We start from the raw sequence: 19,011 nt of genomic DNA, 5'->3' as shown, positions 1-19,011 counted from the left end.
TAATGCAATGAAGAGGAATGTAGTAAAAGAGATGCATTATTGATGTAAAACAGATTTTTTTTTCTTTCAGAAGCACCATCTGGGCATTTCACATTTGTAATATTTCTGCAAGCATATGTAAACTGGCAAGTGAAATTTAAATCAGATGCCAGATCATTACATTTGCCAATTCTAAATTTCAAGAAGCAAAGAGGTGATGTAGGATGTTGTCTTAATAGAAGAACTTGATAATCTTGTGAAATACAGTCAGAGAAAATGAACTGCAACCTGAGGCTGGTCAAGGAGCACCCTTTCTTTAGTATCACTAAGAATCATACTATAAATCTTTTTCTCATGGATACACTTTTATATAAAACCATTATTAAAAAATACATGCTGAAGTTGTATTTCCCAAATTGATTGTATATGTGTTAAGCGTTCTGGGTTATATTCTTTATTAATATTAATATGCCATTTCTTTCCTTGGACAACCAAAGTAGCTATAGATCTGGAGGGAACCAGTTTTGGAAAGGCTGCCTGAAAGAATAACATATCCTACTCTGAATGCTTTTATTGTTGATGGAGAAGTAGGAGAGTTAAAGTGTTTCATTCTTTGGCAGATGATAGTACCTGCAATAAAAAAAACACCTCATCTTTGTTATTTGAGTGACACATGTTTTCATGGGACATCCTGATTACTGAAAGTATCAATTGGTCGATAGGTGTAAGGGAAACTTCCACCAGAGTCTTTGGATGGAATTGAAAGATGATTTCAGATTATTAAAAGCAATGAATGAGGAGCTGTTCCTGTGTATATTTTTTTGTTAAAAATTGCAAGATCAATGATGCATTGATCCATTGTAGAACTATCCTCTATAAATTATGCTTGGTCATCTGCCAGGAATTTTTCCAGTTTCAGCCAGTCCACCAGCAAAGCAACATATACCGATTTTTTTTTGGAGTATAAGATGCACCTTTTTCATCCCAAAAAAGAGGGTGAAAATCTGAGTGCATCTTACATACTGAATACAGCATTGTTGGCCTCCTGAAACCCCACCTGGTGCATCCCATTTTTCACAAAAATGGACGCATAGAGGGTTTGGGAGGCCTGCAAAGTGCTCCTGGGGGCTGGGGAGGGCAAAAACAAGTGAAAAGGGACCTGTTTTTCACAAAAAAGGGAGTGTTTTTACCCTCCCAAGCCCCAGGAGCACTCTGCAGGCCTTCCAAACTCTCTGCACACTCTGTTTTTTTTTTTTTTGCAAAAAATGGGGCCATTTTTTGCTTGTTTTTGCCCTCCCCGGCACCCAGGAGCATTCTACAGGCCTCTCAAAGCCTCCGCATGATCTGTTTTTTGCAAAACCAGGCCCATTTTTGTGAAAAACAGACCCATTTTTTGCTCATTTTTGCCCTCTCCGGCCCCTAGGAACACTTTGCAGGCCTCCCAAACACACTGCACACATCGTTTCACAAAAAAACGATGTGTGCAGAATGTTTGGGAGGCTGCAGAATGCTCCTGGTGGCCAGGGTGGGCAAAAACCTTTAAAAAAATTTACCTCTTCAAAATCTTGGTGCATCTTATACTCCAGTGTAGTCCAAAAAATACAATAGCTAATTGAGTATACTCATTACTCAGATGGTAATGTAGGGGATGTGTACTATTATTTACTTTGGAGATGGAGTAGACTAATTCCAGTGGATTGGTGTTCAGAATGTGTTTTCAATATAGATAAAAAGGGAGATCAGAGTAGAAGCCCATCAGTCAATATTTTTAATATAGCTTCTCCTAGCCCAAGGGAGCTTCTCCTAGCCCAAGGAGGAGATTTTGGGAATGGTTGGTGCTTATAAGATCTTGATATACAACTAGAGCCTCTATTGACTCTAGGGTTGAAAGCAGATGCTGCCAGAATTTGGAGAATTCATACGGAACCATTTAATCCTGTGGCTGATTTGTAAACTATGGATATCCTCTTGGTTTCCAACATAAGCTGAATGTGATAGTTACAGTCCAGGTGGAGCAATAAATGAAGATGGTCAGCCTGGCTTAAGTCCAGTTTTTGTTGTGTCTTATTAAGTAAATCCTGTGATGTCAACATAGAGTTTGATGATGCATAACCTCTAGGTATCCCAATATGTGCATTTTTCCTCTGTAACATTCATGACATCCATTTAATATGCAGAGCTGAAATGCCAAGAGTTTCCAAGTTCCTGGAAACTTATTATTATGGCTTGTTATTACCTATATATCCCTCAGAGAAGGAGAATAGAATAATGGGATGGTTGGAAGACCATAGAGGTCTTTTAGTCCAACTGTGCTCAAGCAGGAGACCCTATACTCGGGATGGCGAACCTATGGCACCTGTGGCACACAGAGCCATTTGTCAGGGCACGCAAGGTGTTGCCCTGTCAGCTGGCCTGTGTGCATGCGCGTGCTGGCAAGCTGAGTTCAGCCTTTTTAAAAGCCATTTTTCGTCCTCCCCAGGCTCCAGAGGCTTTATAGGAGCCTGGGGAGGGCGAAAAAAGCTTCCCCCGACCCCCCCCCCCCAAAGAGGCTTCAGGAGCTTCCCTAAAACCTCCAGAGGGCAAAAAATGACTCTATGAGCGAACCGGAAGTCACTTCCGGGTTGCTTGTATGGCTGCTTTTAGCCCTCTGGAGAGTTCAGGAGCCATCAGGAGGCTTCCCTGAAGCCTCCGGAGGTCAAAGAAATGACCCTACGGGCAAACCGGAAGTCACTTTTGTCCTCCGGAGCCTTCAGGGAAGCCTCCTAAGGGCTCCCGAACGCTCTGGAGGGCTAAAGTCAGTCTTATAAGCAACTCGGAAGTGACTTCCGGTTTATTCGTAGGGTGATTTTTTTGCCCTCCAGAGGCTTCAGGGAAGCGCCTGAACTCCTGAAGCCTCTGGAGCCTGGGGAGGGCGAAAAAAGCATGCAAAAAATAGGGGGTTGTGCCTGCCATGCGCATGCGCTCTGGGGGATCGCACATTGCATCATGGGTCTGGCACGCCCACGCATGACCCCCTGTGCTCCCCCCACCTATGGCACGCGAGCCAAAAAAGTTCACCATCGCTGCCCTATACCATTTCAGATGAATCTCTTCCTAAAATCTTCCAGTGATGGAGCATTCACAACCTCTGAAGGCAATTCATTACACTGATTAAGTGTTCTAACTGCCAGGAATTGTTCCTTATTTCTAGACTGAGTCACTCCTAGATCAGGGGTGTCAAACACAAGACCTGGGGGCCAAATCCAGCCTGCTGGGTTCTTAGATCATGGGGCCACCCTGGAAACAGCAAAGGACCATTTCCACAGTGCCTCTGCCAGCGAAAATGGAACTCGGGAGTTCTGTTTTTGCTGGCAGAAGATTGCAGGAAGCCATCGCAGCCAGAAACGGAGCTTGGAAGGGCTGCACAAGGCCCACCCAGGTTCTGTTTTCGCTGGCAGAGGTGCAGGAGGCCATGACAGCCAGAAATGGAGCTTGGGAGCCCATTTTTGCTGGCAGAGCACTCGGGCCACCACAGGCGCCCCCAACACGGTGATGTCAAGCTGGCCACACCCATCCTGGCCACACTTACACCAGCCCCCTGAGATCAAACACAACCATGATGAGGAAATTGAGTTTGACACCCCTGTCAGATTCAGGAGAGGCCTAGTTTCATTTATTGCTTCTTGTTCTGCCTCCAGGTGCTTTTTGGCAGCCCTTAGATATTGGAATATTGCTATTATGTTGCCCCTAGTCCTTCTTTTCATTAAACTATACATACTCAATCCTGCAGTCATTCTTCATATGTTTTAGCTCTAATCATGTTTGTTGCTGCTCTTTGCACTCTTTCTAGAATGCATCTGTTTTACATTGTACTAATTAAAAATTGATGCAATATTCCACATGTGGTCTTACCTAGGCACTATAAAGTGGTCCTAACACAATAAATACTGGCCAAAGCAGGAGAAGAGTGCACATCACTAAATTGACCTGCTACTATTAGAGCTAAATTTGAGTGTTCCCAATGGATTTAGCACTGTAGTTTTTCAGGTTATCCCAGAAGATGTTGGTGAAGCAGAGCCCGGAAGGAGTTAAACATTAACAATGTCCATGAAATTTGGACTTTCTGGATAGATAAATTATCTAAAGGATCTTAAGTTCAATAAGAAAGTTGTCTAAAATTTGTGTCGCTACAATATAACATTTTAAATGGATAAATGAATTGTTGAGACTTATATTGATGTGACCAAAAGTATTGGGACTTATTCCCAAAGAATCCCAATTTGCTCTAAAATAAATTGAAATTAACACAGGTAAATTTCATCCACCATTCTTTGTTCCATAGGCCATAGAGCAGAAATGTTTTTTTTTCCTCCCTGGACATAGCTCCAAGAGAAAAAATCAACCCCAGATTGAGTAGAATAGTTTCAATGATTGAGCAAGAAAAAAGATCATAAAGATCCTGGCTAATCTCCAAGATCAAGATATAACAAGTTATACTATACATTTCCATCTGGCTTAAAGTAGCTTCCATGGTGGAAGAGCCCACTTTTGATAGACACAAAAGAGCTACATTGGAGATTCTTAAAAGGCATGTTGACAAAACACAGTCCTTTCTGGGAGACTGATTTTTGGACAGACAAAATAAAATTAGAACTATTTACTAAGTCACAGCGGATACATTCAAAGAAGTAAAAAAACGCTTTTAAAGAAAAGTATGCCATCCTTAATGTGAAACATATAGAAAGCTCCATAATGTTACGGGGTTACTTTGTTGCCTCTGGCACTGAGTGCCTTGAATCTGTGCTAAGACACAATGAAATCAGAAGATTATCAAAGCATTCTGGAGCAAAATATAATACCTAGTTTTAGAAAGCTCTATCTCACTTTCAGGTCATGGACCCTCCAGCATTATAATGACCCAAAACATACATTTGAGAGAAGCCAAAAATGGTTGAAAACCAACATTAGATTGTTTTAATGTGGCCTGTTATGAATTCTGGTCTGAATCCAATAGACCAACTATGAAAAGAGCTGAAACTCACTGTTGGGAGAAGGAATCCTCCGAATATAAGAAAACTGGAATAATTTGCTCAAGAATGGGTCAAATTGCCAGGTGAGAAGTGAAGTCTCCTTCAGAGCTGCAGAAAGCACTTGATTGTAGTTATTGCCTCAAAAGGATGGGCTACAAAATATTAGGTTAGGGTTATCAATAATTATGTGTCCCTGCCATTGTTTTTTGTTTACAAGAAAGCTACATTATATTGATGATTTATATCCCAACTTTTTACCTAGCAGGTATTCAATAATATTTTTCCATAATACAGGAACTGTATAGTAATGATATAGGAAGATATTTGTTTATGCATAATACATATATCTTTTAGCCCATTTATATGATGATATATCTTTGTATACATGCAGTTGTGACAGTTAGAACTTACGCAATTTAATTTATCTTTGTCTCGAAGATAAAGAAGTCAATTCTTGTCATCTCTATTTCTGAATTTCATTTTGGATTTAAGGAGACCTTAGCTGGCTTTCAGACTTGAAAACAATGGTTGGAAATTACTTTGCTGCTGTTTCCCTCCAAGCTATGCTTTCTAATTCTATGATATAGAAAAAAAGTATTTTGATTTTGTTCAAAACCAGAAAATATAATACGTATGACCGGGAAAGGGAGGCGAGATATAAAATTAGATTGTATTCACAATTGCCAAATCATGGTTTAGTTATTAGGAACTTTTGTGTGTGTGTGTGTGTGCCTTTGAATCAGTTTTTGCCTCCTAGTGACCATCTGAAGAAATCCTTGCAGTTTTCTTAGCAAGATTTTATCGTTTTCAATTGCCTCCTTCCTAGGGCTGAGAGAGAGTGACTCGCCCAAAATCTTTAGGCTTCATGCCTAAAGTTGGACTAGCACTTGCAATCACCCAGTTTATAGCCTGATGCCTTGACCACTACACCAAACTGAATCTCATTATGAACATATTATATTTGCTTTATTCAAGTCTCACTGGGTCTTTTAAACAGCAATAGTTATCATGAACAGGACCCCTGGTGCCTGATGGAATGCATATTCTATATTTTCACATCCATATCCTAACATTATATTTAGAATCATAGTTTTAGTACTGTTTTGTGCTTATGTACAAAAAATGACTACTCAGATGTAGGCCTTACAGTTTACCACCTTGAGTTTCTAGTTCAATATAAGTGACTATATAAATTAAATCAATAAATTACAAAATTAATATCTCTCTGGGGTATGCATAGAAATATATCCAAAATCAATCAATTTGAAAATAAGAATTTAGTTAATATAATATCCTAATTATGAAATAGATAGAAACATTACAAATATTCCAGCTGATGCATTTATTGATCTTATTATATAATATATTTTATTATTCATTTTAATAAATCTTTTTTTGTGTGTGTAGTGTAAGCTGCCATAGAAATATCTAAATTAGAAGAGCAGCATCAATAATTTAAAAATAAATGTAAAATTCTTATATTTGTGGTTTGCTTACCTTTAACATTGTACACCAATGTTTTGTTCATCAAATCATGGTTAGTAAAATCACAGATTAGCATTAACTCTAAATGCAGCCAATTAATCAAGTTTAATATGAAAATGTATGCTTTATGTCAGTGGTTCTCAACCTAATAGTTTGCAGAGTTAAGTCTTGGTGGTCCGTGGTCACAAAGGATATTTAAAGAAGGTCTGTGGTGAAGAAAAGGTTGACAACCATTGCGCTCTGTACTTTTTCTTGAATTATTATATAATATTGCAACAGTGCTATTTGTGCATTGCAGTGATTTAAGCTCTAGTCCAGATGGAATCCAGCATGCTGATGTTTTAAAAGCAGCTGACATAATGAGGGGAAAGGAAAGAGTTGTCATGTTAAAAGGATCATCAATAAGTAACAAGTTTGTTTGTGCTGATGCAATATTGTCCCCATTCTCATATCAAGGGGTACCAATTCTAGGATAAACCATATATATATACAGAGATATCTACAGTCCTACAGAGATCTAGTTCTGAAATATAAGATGTCTTGACCACTCAGTATACCAATGCAACACAGCTAAAATTCTCTGAACTGGAAAGTAATTAATCTTTGCAAAAACATTAATATTGCAGGCCATCCAGACTGATAATATTCTTAAATATGTTTATCTACCCAAGTTTGTTTAGATTATTAGTTTTTGGAGCTATGATACTAATCAATCAGTGCAGAAAATTGATAAGGTTTATGGTAAAGAATGGCATTAATGCCTTTTAGCTGTACAATCAAAATTATTTTATTTCATAGATGTTTTTTTCCCCCCATGGAAATTAAAATACTTTTACTAGTTATGAAAAGATAGCAGTGAAAGAAAAGCAAGATCTGAGCCAGAAAGGTGCAAACAAGTACATATCAAATGATAACCCAGCCCCCCCTCCAATGACCCTACCCCAATGTCCAATCTGCAACTCCCTAAGGTATCATGTGGGTTGCATCTCCAAAAGACATCATCAAGTTGGTATGCAGGATGGTTGGCCTTGACCAGATCCAAACACCGGCCACCAGCATACGCAGAAGATGGTGAGAAGAAAACTCCCTTTTCCATATCTCCTCCAGTACCATATAATTCCCATCCCAAATACCATGCCCTCACCCACCCTGTTTCTATGGCAGCTGATAGTAAGCAAGCGAAGCAGAAACTGACATAGGAAAATATGGGGTGAGCCCTGCTGGACCACACCAAAGGCCCAGTAGGTTCACTCTTTTGCCTCCTGAGAGGCCACCAGCTGTCGACTGTGGGACAGAAGTTGCAAGTGTCCCCTGGGCTCCCCGGCCAATCTTCTCTTTTTTTTATTATAATTTTTTATTTATTTTCCTTCTTTACATATTGTAGAAAGTGTATCAGCTGGTTACAAAAGGCTTTTGTGCATCTCTTCCACCATCATCAAATATAATTCATATTAATTCAAGTATCTTAACTCAAATATTTACTATATTAACATCATCATACCTCCACTTTTATTTGACTATAGTTATTTAAACATCCTTCATCCTTAAATATACCAAGATTCAATACATAACCACATACTGGCATTTCATTTACTTATTTGTAAAATCCTCCATTAACATTAAATCCTCATATCCTGTTTTAGCTAAACATCCATAATATTTAATACCAAAATTTTCTAATCCTCCATGTATATAATTTATTATCATTATCCTTTCTTTATTTAACTATATCCTATATCATAACATCCCCCTATTAGTTAAAACTTAACTGTATTTAATTTTGTTTTTTTATTATAATTATTATTGTTATTAATAATCTTTATATATAGTCCAAAAATATTTCTAACCTTCCCTTCTCATGTCCAATTATTACTTATCATAACAGCTCAACATTGTATACATTACTATCATTATCAATTTTTATTTAACTATACCTATTACCACTAGATTTAGCTAAGTTTAGCTAATTTTGAATTATACTCTTCCATCTATCAACCTGTATCTCCCCAATAACAAAACAATCATCTACTGCCATTTGTGGATCCAATTCTCCAATCATCTTTTTAAACAAGTTTGTACGAAATGATCTTTGCACCTTCTTGTTTATAGTATCTCTCATATAATGTTGACACCCACCTTTTGTTTCCTTTATCAGCTTGTCTTTACTTCTCAGCAGTGTTATCAAATATTTTGCAAATAGTATTTCATAGTCCATAAGTTCTTTAATGCTTTTTTCTCCTTCTATGTCCTGTCCTTTGAAATAAATTTTCTCTCCATTTAATTCCTCTTCAAATATTCCATTCTTTCCTCCCTCAGAAATAAACCAATTGCCATGAATATCAACCAGCTCAAACTCTTTATATCCGTCCATTTCAATTTTTTGAATTTCCATCTTCTTATTTTGTATTTGATAAACATCCTCAGTCTTTTCATCACAATTTGTTGCCAAATACACCAGATAATCCAATTTTTTTTCAATTCTTTCCTCTGTATCAAAAACCCTCTTCAAAGCTGAAAGTATCACTTGGAGAGAGGCTTGAAGAGACGCCATGTTTACACGCAGTTGTATTTTTTCTTGAAAGCTCAGCAAGACTAAAAACACTTGGCAGCGAAAGCAAAGTACAAAGGAATAGCTGTACAATCTTATCAGATCTTAAGCCAGAACAGCTAAGCAATAAAAGTGTCGGGGTGTAAACAGTCAATTTATAGCTTACAGAGAGTCAGAAGAAATGTTAGAGTAGTCTATCCATTTGAAAAGCTTTACTTAGAATCAATCCATGTAAATAACATTTAAAAAGTAAGATAACCACTGTCCAGAACCATTACAAAAATCAAAATCGCCGCTAAGTTCTTCTATTCTTTGATTAGAGTTAGTTTTAAAATTTTTAGGCAGTCCGTTTTTTTAAAAAATAATAAAAGTTTCTCACCAGCTTAACACTTAACACTTCTCCATATTGCCCTGACTTTGTCAGTCTTGAAGGACTGGAATTTTTACTGCTAGCAGAAGACTTTAAACCTGCTTTTCTCAGAGATTTTGCGATATCCCTGAGGTCAGCAAGGTGTAATCTTTCTGTTCACCATCTCTTCGGGATGATTTACATCCGTTAGAACCCCCCAGCAATAAAAGTATCGAGTGCGATCTCAGAGCTTTGAGATCGCACGTCGTCTCGTCACAGCATCTAGGCTCCGCTTCATAGATGGTTGAGTGTTCAAAATCACTGTCTCCAATTTTCTTCTATAATATTCACAATAGGAGTTTGATATGAGGCGCTTATTCATCATCCATCTGGACTGTGATATTCCCTCCCAGCTAAATAACTTGTGGAAAAATAGAATTTCCCCCCAAATTAGGGAACCAGTTTGGTGTAGCAATTAAGGTGCTAGCCTAGAAACCAGGAGATTGTGAGTTCTAGTCCCACTTTAGGCATGCAAAACACTTGGTGACTGTGCCAGCCACCGTCTCTCACCCTAATACACTTTGGGTGGTCTGTTGTGGGGAAAATAGGAGGAGGAAGGAGTATTGGCATGTTTGCCACTTTAAGTTGTATATCTTTTTAAAAAGAGAGGATAAAAATCTAAACAAGAATAGCTATTACTATTTTTTAAATATCAAATAGCCTTAGTATCTTCTAAACATTAGCAATGAAGTGCAGCAGAATTTTTTCTGAAATTTATGTCAAAGACTTAGAACTGCTTTCCTTTATAACAGGAAGAAATATTCTCGGTGTTCTGAGAAATGTGAAAAATATATTATTTTAAAATTATGATTTTTTTATCATTCTCTGCAGAGTATTGGGAAGGGGTCTTTGTGGTGTATAGACCCAGAATATAGACAAAATCTTATCCAGGCTTTGAAAAAGACACCCTATCACCCATATTCCCATGTGTTCAGCACACCTCCAGCATCTCCTCAGGCATATCAAAGGTAAGAAAACTTGAACATATCTTTATATAAAGTCTGTAAATCAGCTGTGTACTGCTTTCAGGTTTGCAAGTCAATTCATCTGTTCAAATATATTAAATCTAGAAGGAATGTATGTATACATGCATTTTTTAAATAAGTAAAATATAACTAATGTATGATAAGTGGCTGAAGTAGGAATGAGCAACCTGCACCCAATGAATGCCATGTAATGCTCAGACTGCTAATTTATTTCCTTCTTTAGTGTCCAGAACCTGATCCATTTTTAAAAACATTTAGCAGTTACCTTACCATATAAGCTTTAGATTGTATTTAAAAGAATAAAATAAATATTGGCCTCACAATTCTAAGATACCTCCATACAAAAAGTGTAGGGAGGGGGGGGGGGGCTAGGAAAATACTGCCCTGCTGTCCCAAGAGTGCTTTTTCAAAAAACAACTAGACTTTGTTTTTCCTTGAAGAGAACGCAAATGTCTTCAAGGAAAAACAAATCTAGTTGCCTTTAAAAAAAATCACATTTGGGACAACCATGACCTGTATGACTGAGAATCTCCCTGCTTATGACAACCTCTGAGACACAAATAATTTTTTAAAAAAAATGTTGGCGCTTGCAGTGATATCAAATGTTGTTCCCACCAATTTATTTTCAAAGTAAGGCTTATTCAGCATTTTTCTTTGAGTGTATCCAACTACCTGATTACATTGAGTGGTCCTCTCAAAACTATGTGATAATCAACAAAAACTAGAGCCTGTGAATCCCTGTCATGAATGGTTACACTAATTATTAAAAAAGGTAGGTCCCCACCTGTTGCCAGACCATAGGCATTCTTACAGCCCTAGTTTGTACTATAGAATTTCTTACCAGTTTTGATGAAAGTCACATGTCCGCTGCAATTAATTACTCTTATGTTCCACTGCTTCTGCAATTATTACCAAAATTCTCTGTCCTCTGTACTTGTGTTAGAAGCTGTGAAGTATAAGATAAGATTCCAGATTTTCATGTTATGCTTTCATGAGTGGATAAGATTGCTGCCGAATCTTTCTTTCTAACGCTATGTTTGGAAGATTGCCTCATGTAAACTTTGGCTTCCAGGTGATGAAAGTATGTGTTTTGTTTTTTTAACCTGCTACTGTTGTGGTTACCTGCTCTGCAAAGCAAATGCGAGCAATTATGTTAGTTGCCATAGTGCTTTTCTGTTTGGTAAAAGGGTCAGTCAGGTCTGGTAACTTTAAAATGGCAGGAAATAAAAAAACCTTCACGGATGAGTTTGCCTTTTTGTCCTACTGCAGTGAAAAAAGGTACGGCAGATGTAAAACCTGCCACATTTCAAATCTGCTTGAAAATATATGATTTGTTACAGGAAGTTTGGAATCCATAATTGCTGCAGCACTTAGCATGATGTTAGATAGCTATAAATAATAAATGTTTTGTGAAATCTGTATAAAATAGAGCCATGGCATCATTTTTTGCTTAAGTGCAGACATTGGTTACACAAATGATTGTCTGATAGCAATTTTTAAATGCTTACTAAGATTGAGATTTGAGAGTGCAGTTGCACCCTTCAGTTAAAATGCTCCTTTAAGAAGTGGCAACTTGCAATGTAATTTCATTCTTGTAACTCTAATAAAGTGCCTGAGCATCTCTGCTGAGCCGTGCGTTCCATCACATGGCCCAAACAATCAATCTTCAGGCAGAGATTGGGAAGAACAGCTGGGCTTTTGCAGGCAACGGCTGTATGTCTGCCCTTGCTAGGCGATTAGCGTGATGGTAACCATAGTAACTAGAAGGCCTCCATAGCAACGCATAGCTGAGACAGGTGCAGTTACATCACAAGGCTGTTTGTTGCCTGGCAAAAGGACAGGCCATTAGTACTAAGACATGCACTGTTGCCTTGGTAACAGATAACCTTACATAGAAACTACAGTGGGTTTGAACATTTTATCATCCTGATTAAAAAAAAGGGAGGGGGGGGAGACATTTCATCTTTTTTTCTTTATTTTTAATTTAGTTATTAAGAACTCTTACGTATAGTCATTTGAAGTTACAAAATGTTTTGTTGTAGTAAAAAAATGAAAGAAGAAAGAGCAGCAATTGAAAGTTTTTGATAGCTATAGCATCTTAAGAATTGATAAGTTAAACACATTAAAATATAATCTACATTGTCTTCCTGATCAGTGAATTCTGTAAAGAAACTTTGTTTTATGCTTCATTCTGCATTATTCATGTATGAATTAGGAAGCAGATTTGTTCTCCAAATGTGCTGGAATCCAACTCAATAATTCAACTAAATCCAGAGATTCACTGGCTTGGAATTTTGGGAATTATGAGCTGCTGCATTTGGAACCAGATTGGAGAAAGGCTGAGCTAGCTAAATATTTTGTAACGTGGCTTGCAAGCATACTAAGCGACATTATATGCTTCAGCAACAAAGCTCTTGTTATATGTGCCATTCAAATATTTATTTTGATTTTTTCCCTATTAAGGGCAGAATTCAATTGGACATTTGAGAAAGCTTCAGGTAGTCTACAATGAAGGGTCATTTTGTGTTTGCCACTGTAGATATCATACTTGGTGTTATCTCAGTTCTTGGATGTAGTAGTGTGGCAGTAATGGTTTAGAAACAGTGTATCCCCCCTCCCCATCCTACTAGTTCTGAATGTTGTTTCATTCCACTTTTTAGTATGGGAAAAGAAGAGAAGTCAAACAATGTGACCCTGACTCCATGCAGAGGTTTTCTATGTTTATTTGTCTAGGTTTGACAATATGTTTCAAAACATCATTTTTATGTGTTTCAGAATTACTGTCATTGAGACAATTGACATAATGCATTTTACGTCAAAGCAAATACAGCTTTATTTAAAAGTTTTCCTGTAGTACAAGCAAGCTTGCATATCAACATATTTACATTCTTAGAGAAGAAAACAATATAGTTAAAATCGGTTCAGTTAAGGGATATTTGCTGATGCATTAACCAAAACATTAAATTATTGCTTGGAGTTTCTTGGCCAGGCAGATCTGCGGAAATGAAATGTATCAAGTCTGGGTTAATAGTTGTCCCTATTCATATCTCATAAGATTACAATTAAATTAAATTAAATTAATACAATAGCAGAGTTGGAAGGGACCTTGGAGGTCTTCTAGTCCAACCCCCTGCCTAGGCAGGAAACCCTATACCATTTCAGACAAATGGCTATCCAACATCTTCTTAAAGACTTCCAGTGTTGGGGCATTCACAACTTCTGGAGGCAAGCTGTTCCACTGATTAATTGTTCTAACTATCAGGAAATTTCTCCTCCGTTCTAAGTTGCTTCTCTCCTTGATTAGTTTCCACCCATTGGTTCTTGTTCTACCCTCAGGTGCCTTGGAAAATAGTTTGACTCCCTCTTCTTTGTGGCAACTCCTGAGATACTGGAAGACTCCTATCATGTCTCCCCTAGTCCTTCTTTTCATTAAACTAGACCTACCCAATTCCTGCAACCGTTCTTCATATGTTTTAGCCTCCAGTCCCCTAATCATCTTTGTTGCTCTTCTCTGCACTCTTTCTAGAGTCTCCACACCTTTTCTACATCGTGGTGACCAAAACTGAATGCAGTATTCCAAGTGTGGCCTTACCAAGGCATTATAAAGTGGTATTAACATTTCACGTGATCTTGATTCTATCCCTCTGTTTATGCAGCCTAGAACTGTGTTGGCTTTTTTGGCAGCTGCTGCACACTGCTGGCTCATATTTAAATGATTGTCCACTAGGACTCCCAGATCCCTTTCATAGTTACTACTGTTGAGCAAGGTACCACCTATACTGTACCTGTGCATTTCGTTTTTGTTGCCTAAATGTAGAACCTTATTCTTTTCATCATTGAATTTCATTTTATTAGATGGTGCCCAATGTTCACGTTTGTCAAGATCCTTCTGTATCTTTAGCCTATCTTCTGGAGTGTTGGCTATTCCTGCCAGCTTGGTGTCATCTGCAAATTTGATGAGTTCCCCATTTATTCCCTCATCCAAATCATTGATGAAGATATTGAAGAGTACTGGGCCCAAAACAGAGCCATGGGGTGCTCCACTGCATACTTCCCTCCATGAATATGCAGTTCCATTGAGGACTACATGTTGAGTGTGGTTGGTCAACCAGTTACAAATCCAGCTGGTGGTGATGCTGTCTAACCCACATTTTTCTACTTTATATAGTAGTAGATTATGGTCTACCTTATCAAATGCCTTACTGAAATCCAAGTAAATTATATCGATGGTGTTCCTCTGGTCCACTAATTTTGTCACATTATCAAAGAATGCAATAAGATTATTCTGGCATGATCTGTTTTTGACAAACCCATGTTGGCTTTTGGCTATTACTTTGTTTACTAGGTGTTCGCTAATTCGTTGCTTGATTATCTTTTCCAGAATCTTTCCTAGTATTGAGGTCAGACTGATAGGTCTGTAGTTTCCTGGATCTATTTTTCCCCCTTTTTTGAAGATGGGAACCACATCAGCTATTTTCCAGTCCTCTGGTAGTTCCCTGCTGCTCCAGGATCTCTGAAAGATATAGTTCAGTGGTTCTGAGATCTTGTCTGCCAGTTCCTTCAGAACCCTGGGGTGTAATCCATCCAGTCCTGGTGATTTGAAATTGTCTAGGGTAGACAGGTGCTCACTTACCATTACATAAGTGTAGAACAGTTCTTACTTGATCAGTGCAAATCTACTTCTGTTTAATACATTTTATAGAAAGACTGTTGCATACTTTGGCTGTTAAGTCTTTTGAAGACCTAATGAATAGAAATTATTTTGTTTATGAAGACGGGATTGAAAATATAAGAAGAGTCTGTATCAGTGCAGATTATAGTATGAGTCACAAAGTTTTTTCGAGGGCCAAACACCTGTGACAACTTTCATCCAAAAACATAGAGAGAAAGTTGCGCACCGTTCTAGTCATACTCAAGGCTGGAACTTGCCCTCTTCCAGGATACTCTATTTCCTGGCTCTTTTGTAGCTTCCCAATCCTTCTCACTTAAATACCGTAGATTTTAGGTACCCCCTTAAATACTTTCTCACACCTCTCTAAAGCTCGGGGCTCCTCCAACATAGTCGAGTCCATCATGATATGTGCCATTTTGGATATTTAACGAACAGTATTTGAAAATTTGAATTAGGAGGGAGGGGGAAGGAGGGGGAAAACAGAAAATTATTAATGTACAAGTATAACGTATACTTGGATGATCTATGTGTAACTATAAAAATAAAAATGAATTGTGGAAGAGGGAATTTAAGATTATTATGTAAATACAGAACCGAGTTTGCTAGAACTCTATCTGTGTGTGTGTGTGTGTATTTGTGTGTGTATGTATGTATGTGTATGTATATGTATGTATGTGTATATATATATACGCACTCTGTGTATGTGTATGTGTATGTATATATTTATATATGTTTGTGTGTGTGTGTGTTTGGTATAAATGATAGCAATTCTGTATTGTCCATGTCTCAGTAATCACTTTACTTTTATGACTAGTGAGATCTGGAGTGCTAGTGTAGAAAATATTAACTAACTACTAGCTACTTGTTGCAGTGAATATATATTAAACTAATAGATGAGATTCCATTTTGATGTTTAAATTTATAGAAAAATATAGCCTTTAAAGAGCTGCAATAATAGTTTATTAAGCAACTGAAGTGATTTTTTCCTATAAGAAAAATGGGAATAAATGGAGATGTTGTTTTTATATCTGGATGGAAATTATTTTCATTTGTTTCTTACAATACTACAGTACCTTTGACTTGTATGGTAAAGTTGTCAAAAATGTTCCTTTAAACTGAAGACATATGTAGTTTCTGAAGCTGACAATAAGCTGCATCTAATTCTTCCTATGAAATATATTAAAAGCAATAATTAGAGTGTCTTTGTGTAGTTCCTATTAACTTTTGGACTGTACAGTATGCTTTTTTGTTCATTAAAAGCAACAATAGTCCTGTTTATCTATAAGAAAAAAAACCAACAGCCACAATAGGGCAATATCTTTCTGAGAACTAACTAGAATGGCACAACTGTTTTCTCACTGGGCAAGTAATTTCAAAATGCAAGAGATGGGGAAGAACAAGAAAATCTACAAATTAAATAAGGTGTGTAATTCAAAGTATGCCTGCAGTTGGAGATTGCAATTTGAAATGTATTAGTCAGTGGTAAATTTTGTTACTCTTGGATTATAACCAGAGTGCCAGTTACACTTAAGAAAAATTTCTTGGTACCACACCAGGTTATTGACCTATCTGATTTTAGTTATTATTTTTAGATAGTAATAATGATGGTAGTAATGTAAATATCTATTTCTAACAATTTGTTTAGTTGTCATAAGACTATGGCACTGGGTTTTTGTTTTTTTTTGGAAATATGTCAAACTCCCAATAACAAAATTCAAAGCTTAGCTGAGGAGTTAGAGTAAGAGCTAAAATTTCTGGTGGATAGCATCCTTATCTGTTTTCCTTCTGGTAAATGGATGCTATGTGATTGACTGTTGTGCTAAATCATTTGTGAAAGAATAACCATAAATGTTCCAAATGTATCCATTGTCTCAAGAAGATTGGGAAATTTGGATGACAAGTAGCAGTTGAAGGGAAAAATATCTGATGTTTCCAGCTCTGAAAACACAGAGGCCTTACTCCCTCCTGGTTAATATTGTAATATTTCTGCTTCGTTGGAAATATTTTAAGGAAGATGAATTGGGGGAAAGAGTTTTAAAAATTAAAGTCTTTCCCCCCTTCTCGCTTGGGAAGCTTAATCAGTTCTTATTTAAAATACCAATAAAGTATTTAAAATAGAGTATTGGATTAGCTCATGAATACAAAATACACATTGCTGAAACTGTTCCTATTATATAAACTTCCATTGGGAGGTCATTACAAGGCACTGTTTGAAGTTGAAAGCATTTCATGAAATACTACCTGCAATTTCTTAAATAATGGATTTGCATATATGTATGTACCTGAAGCATTCATCCCATTCAGATCCTCTGTTGTTGGGAACCTGTAGAACTAGTTTTCAGAAGTGACTGAAATCTCCAAAAGAGAAAGCAGATTCTCTCTTGCAAGTCAGCATTTTGTAATAAGACTGTGATTTTACGTGAACAAATGCTATCTTCAAGGAGAAATCAAATGTCAGCATTCCACTGCATTCCCCAAAATGCTGGATCTTGCTACATAGTTCAAACTACACACAGAATGGCTTTAACTCTTCCAGTAATAAAAAGCCTCTAGGGGGTTGGATTAAGAGAAGGAATTAGAAGATTTATACAGCTTGTCTGGCAGGAAACCACAGAGGGAAAGTGACCCACTGTTCATGTCTTTCAAACCTTAGAAAGAAATGCATTTGCCGAGTTTGACACACAGCGTTTTAGAGCTTATTCTACCCAGCTGTTGCTGTGGTGCACATATTCTTTTTCAGTTATCTGGGATCTGGGTGTAGTATGACCCGAATATTGCAAGCTTCACCTGATTTAATGTATGTTGTAATCTGAATGCAATGCTGCTTATGCATTGATTGCAATGGCTGCCAGTAATTTATATAAGATTCCAGTGCTACCAGGACATGCCAACTTTGGCCAGGTTTTCTTTTTGTATTATTTTGCTGATTCAACATCAATTTTCTTTATCAGAATAAGCATATTTCATATACAAAATCAATAAAAAAAATAGACAAGCAGAAGATATTTCCTGTAGGACTTTCTTTTCTTATTTTTCCTTAAGCAGAATTTAAAAGATCTAAAATAGGGTTGGACTGGTTAGTATTTGATGGGAAATCCTAAATCTTTGGAGTAGATTGGAAAGAAAGAAAACAAAGTAAATCAGCTTCATATTGTTGCCAAGATAATTGCAGGGGCTTTCCCTACAACTGTGATTTGAAGCATATTTTTAAAAAAATCAAAAGAACAAAATGCTTGTTTATTGATGGTACATATACAATTCAGGGGGAAAGTATTTAAATCTCTTTTGGATTTTCTGAATTTTTGCTTAATTTTTGGCACTTAATGTTATCCGAGCTTCATGAAGGTTTATTGATATCTAAAGAGAATTGGATCCTGCTGATATCTGACCAGAATCTTAGAAACAAACAAATAAATAATTGTTTCATTTGACTAAACAGAGTAATCCAAATGTAGTATGCTAGTGTTGAAAAAAAATAAGCTTCCCTGTAGATTTAGTCATTGATTATACCATCTTTAGCAGCCATACATACAACGAATTATTTCCTGTAATTGTTTATCAATCTCTCATATCTTTGTAGGAATACTGGTCAATTTGTCTATAGGAAACTGTTTCAACATTTGTGGGATTCCTAAATTGACTGCCATGATTTTTCTATGAGGTTTTGGTGTACAGTTTGACTTAGCTATCTCAGACAAGCACCAATGTTATACTTAGTGAGTTACGCCTTCTGCCTTAATAAATTCCAGTTTTACTTAGCATGCTTAGATGCAGTAGTTAAGTTAGCCATCATGTAACTGTGACTTGTTACAGTTTAGCCATTGACTCTACTTGTAGGAAGTTAGCTGTCAAGCTCACAAATGACAGTCACATAGCCAGAAGACTGCCACAAGTTGCGAAGTGCCCAAATCTCAATCATGTCA

At 37.0% G+C, this 19,011-nt stretch overlaps 1 protein-coding gene and 1 long non-coding RNA gene across 4 annotated transcripts in view; one reads left to right on the top strand and one right to left on the bottom strand.

Annotated features, from left to right (window-relative positions):
* Positions 1–11,496, bottom strand: part of LOC148049741 (uncharacterized) — a 75,993-nt gene extending 64,497 nt beyond the window's left edge. Inside the window, exons 1-2 of the long non-coding RNA XR_015698000.1 lie at positions 11,258–11,496; positions 5,001–5,140 (exon numbers count right to left, since the gene is read on the bottom strand). This is a non-coding gene — a long non-coding RNA (uncharacterized LOC148049741). The remainder of the gene's footprint in view (positions 1–5,000; positions 5,141–11,257) is intronic.
* Positions 1–19,011, top strand: part of FOXN3 (forkhead box N3) — a 178,244-nt gene that overhangs the window by 57,657 nt on the left and 101,576 nt on the right. For all 3 annotated transcript variants that reach the window (XM_087725332.1, XM_014073967.2, XM_014073968.2), the window contains exon 3: positions 10,262–10,398. In XM_087725332.1, coding sequence (XP_087581458.1) covers positions 10,262–10,398 — 137 coding nt within the window. The remainder of the gene's footprint in view (positions 1–10,261; positions 10,399–19,011) is intronic.

The sequence above is a fragment of the Thamnophis sirtalis genome, unplaced genomic scaffold, assembly GCF_051295495.1.
Source record: "Thamnophis sirtalis isolate CommonGarterSnake01/CBP01778 unplaced genomic scaffold, rThaSir2_p1.2 scaffold_1, whole genome shotgun sequence".
Lineage (NCBI taxonomy): Eukaryota > Metazoa > Chordata > Lepidosauria > Squamata > Natricidae > Thamnophis > Thamnophis sirtalis.
This window is presented reverse-complemented; position numbering and strand designations above follow the sequence as displayed.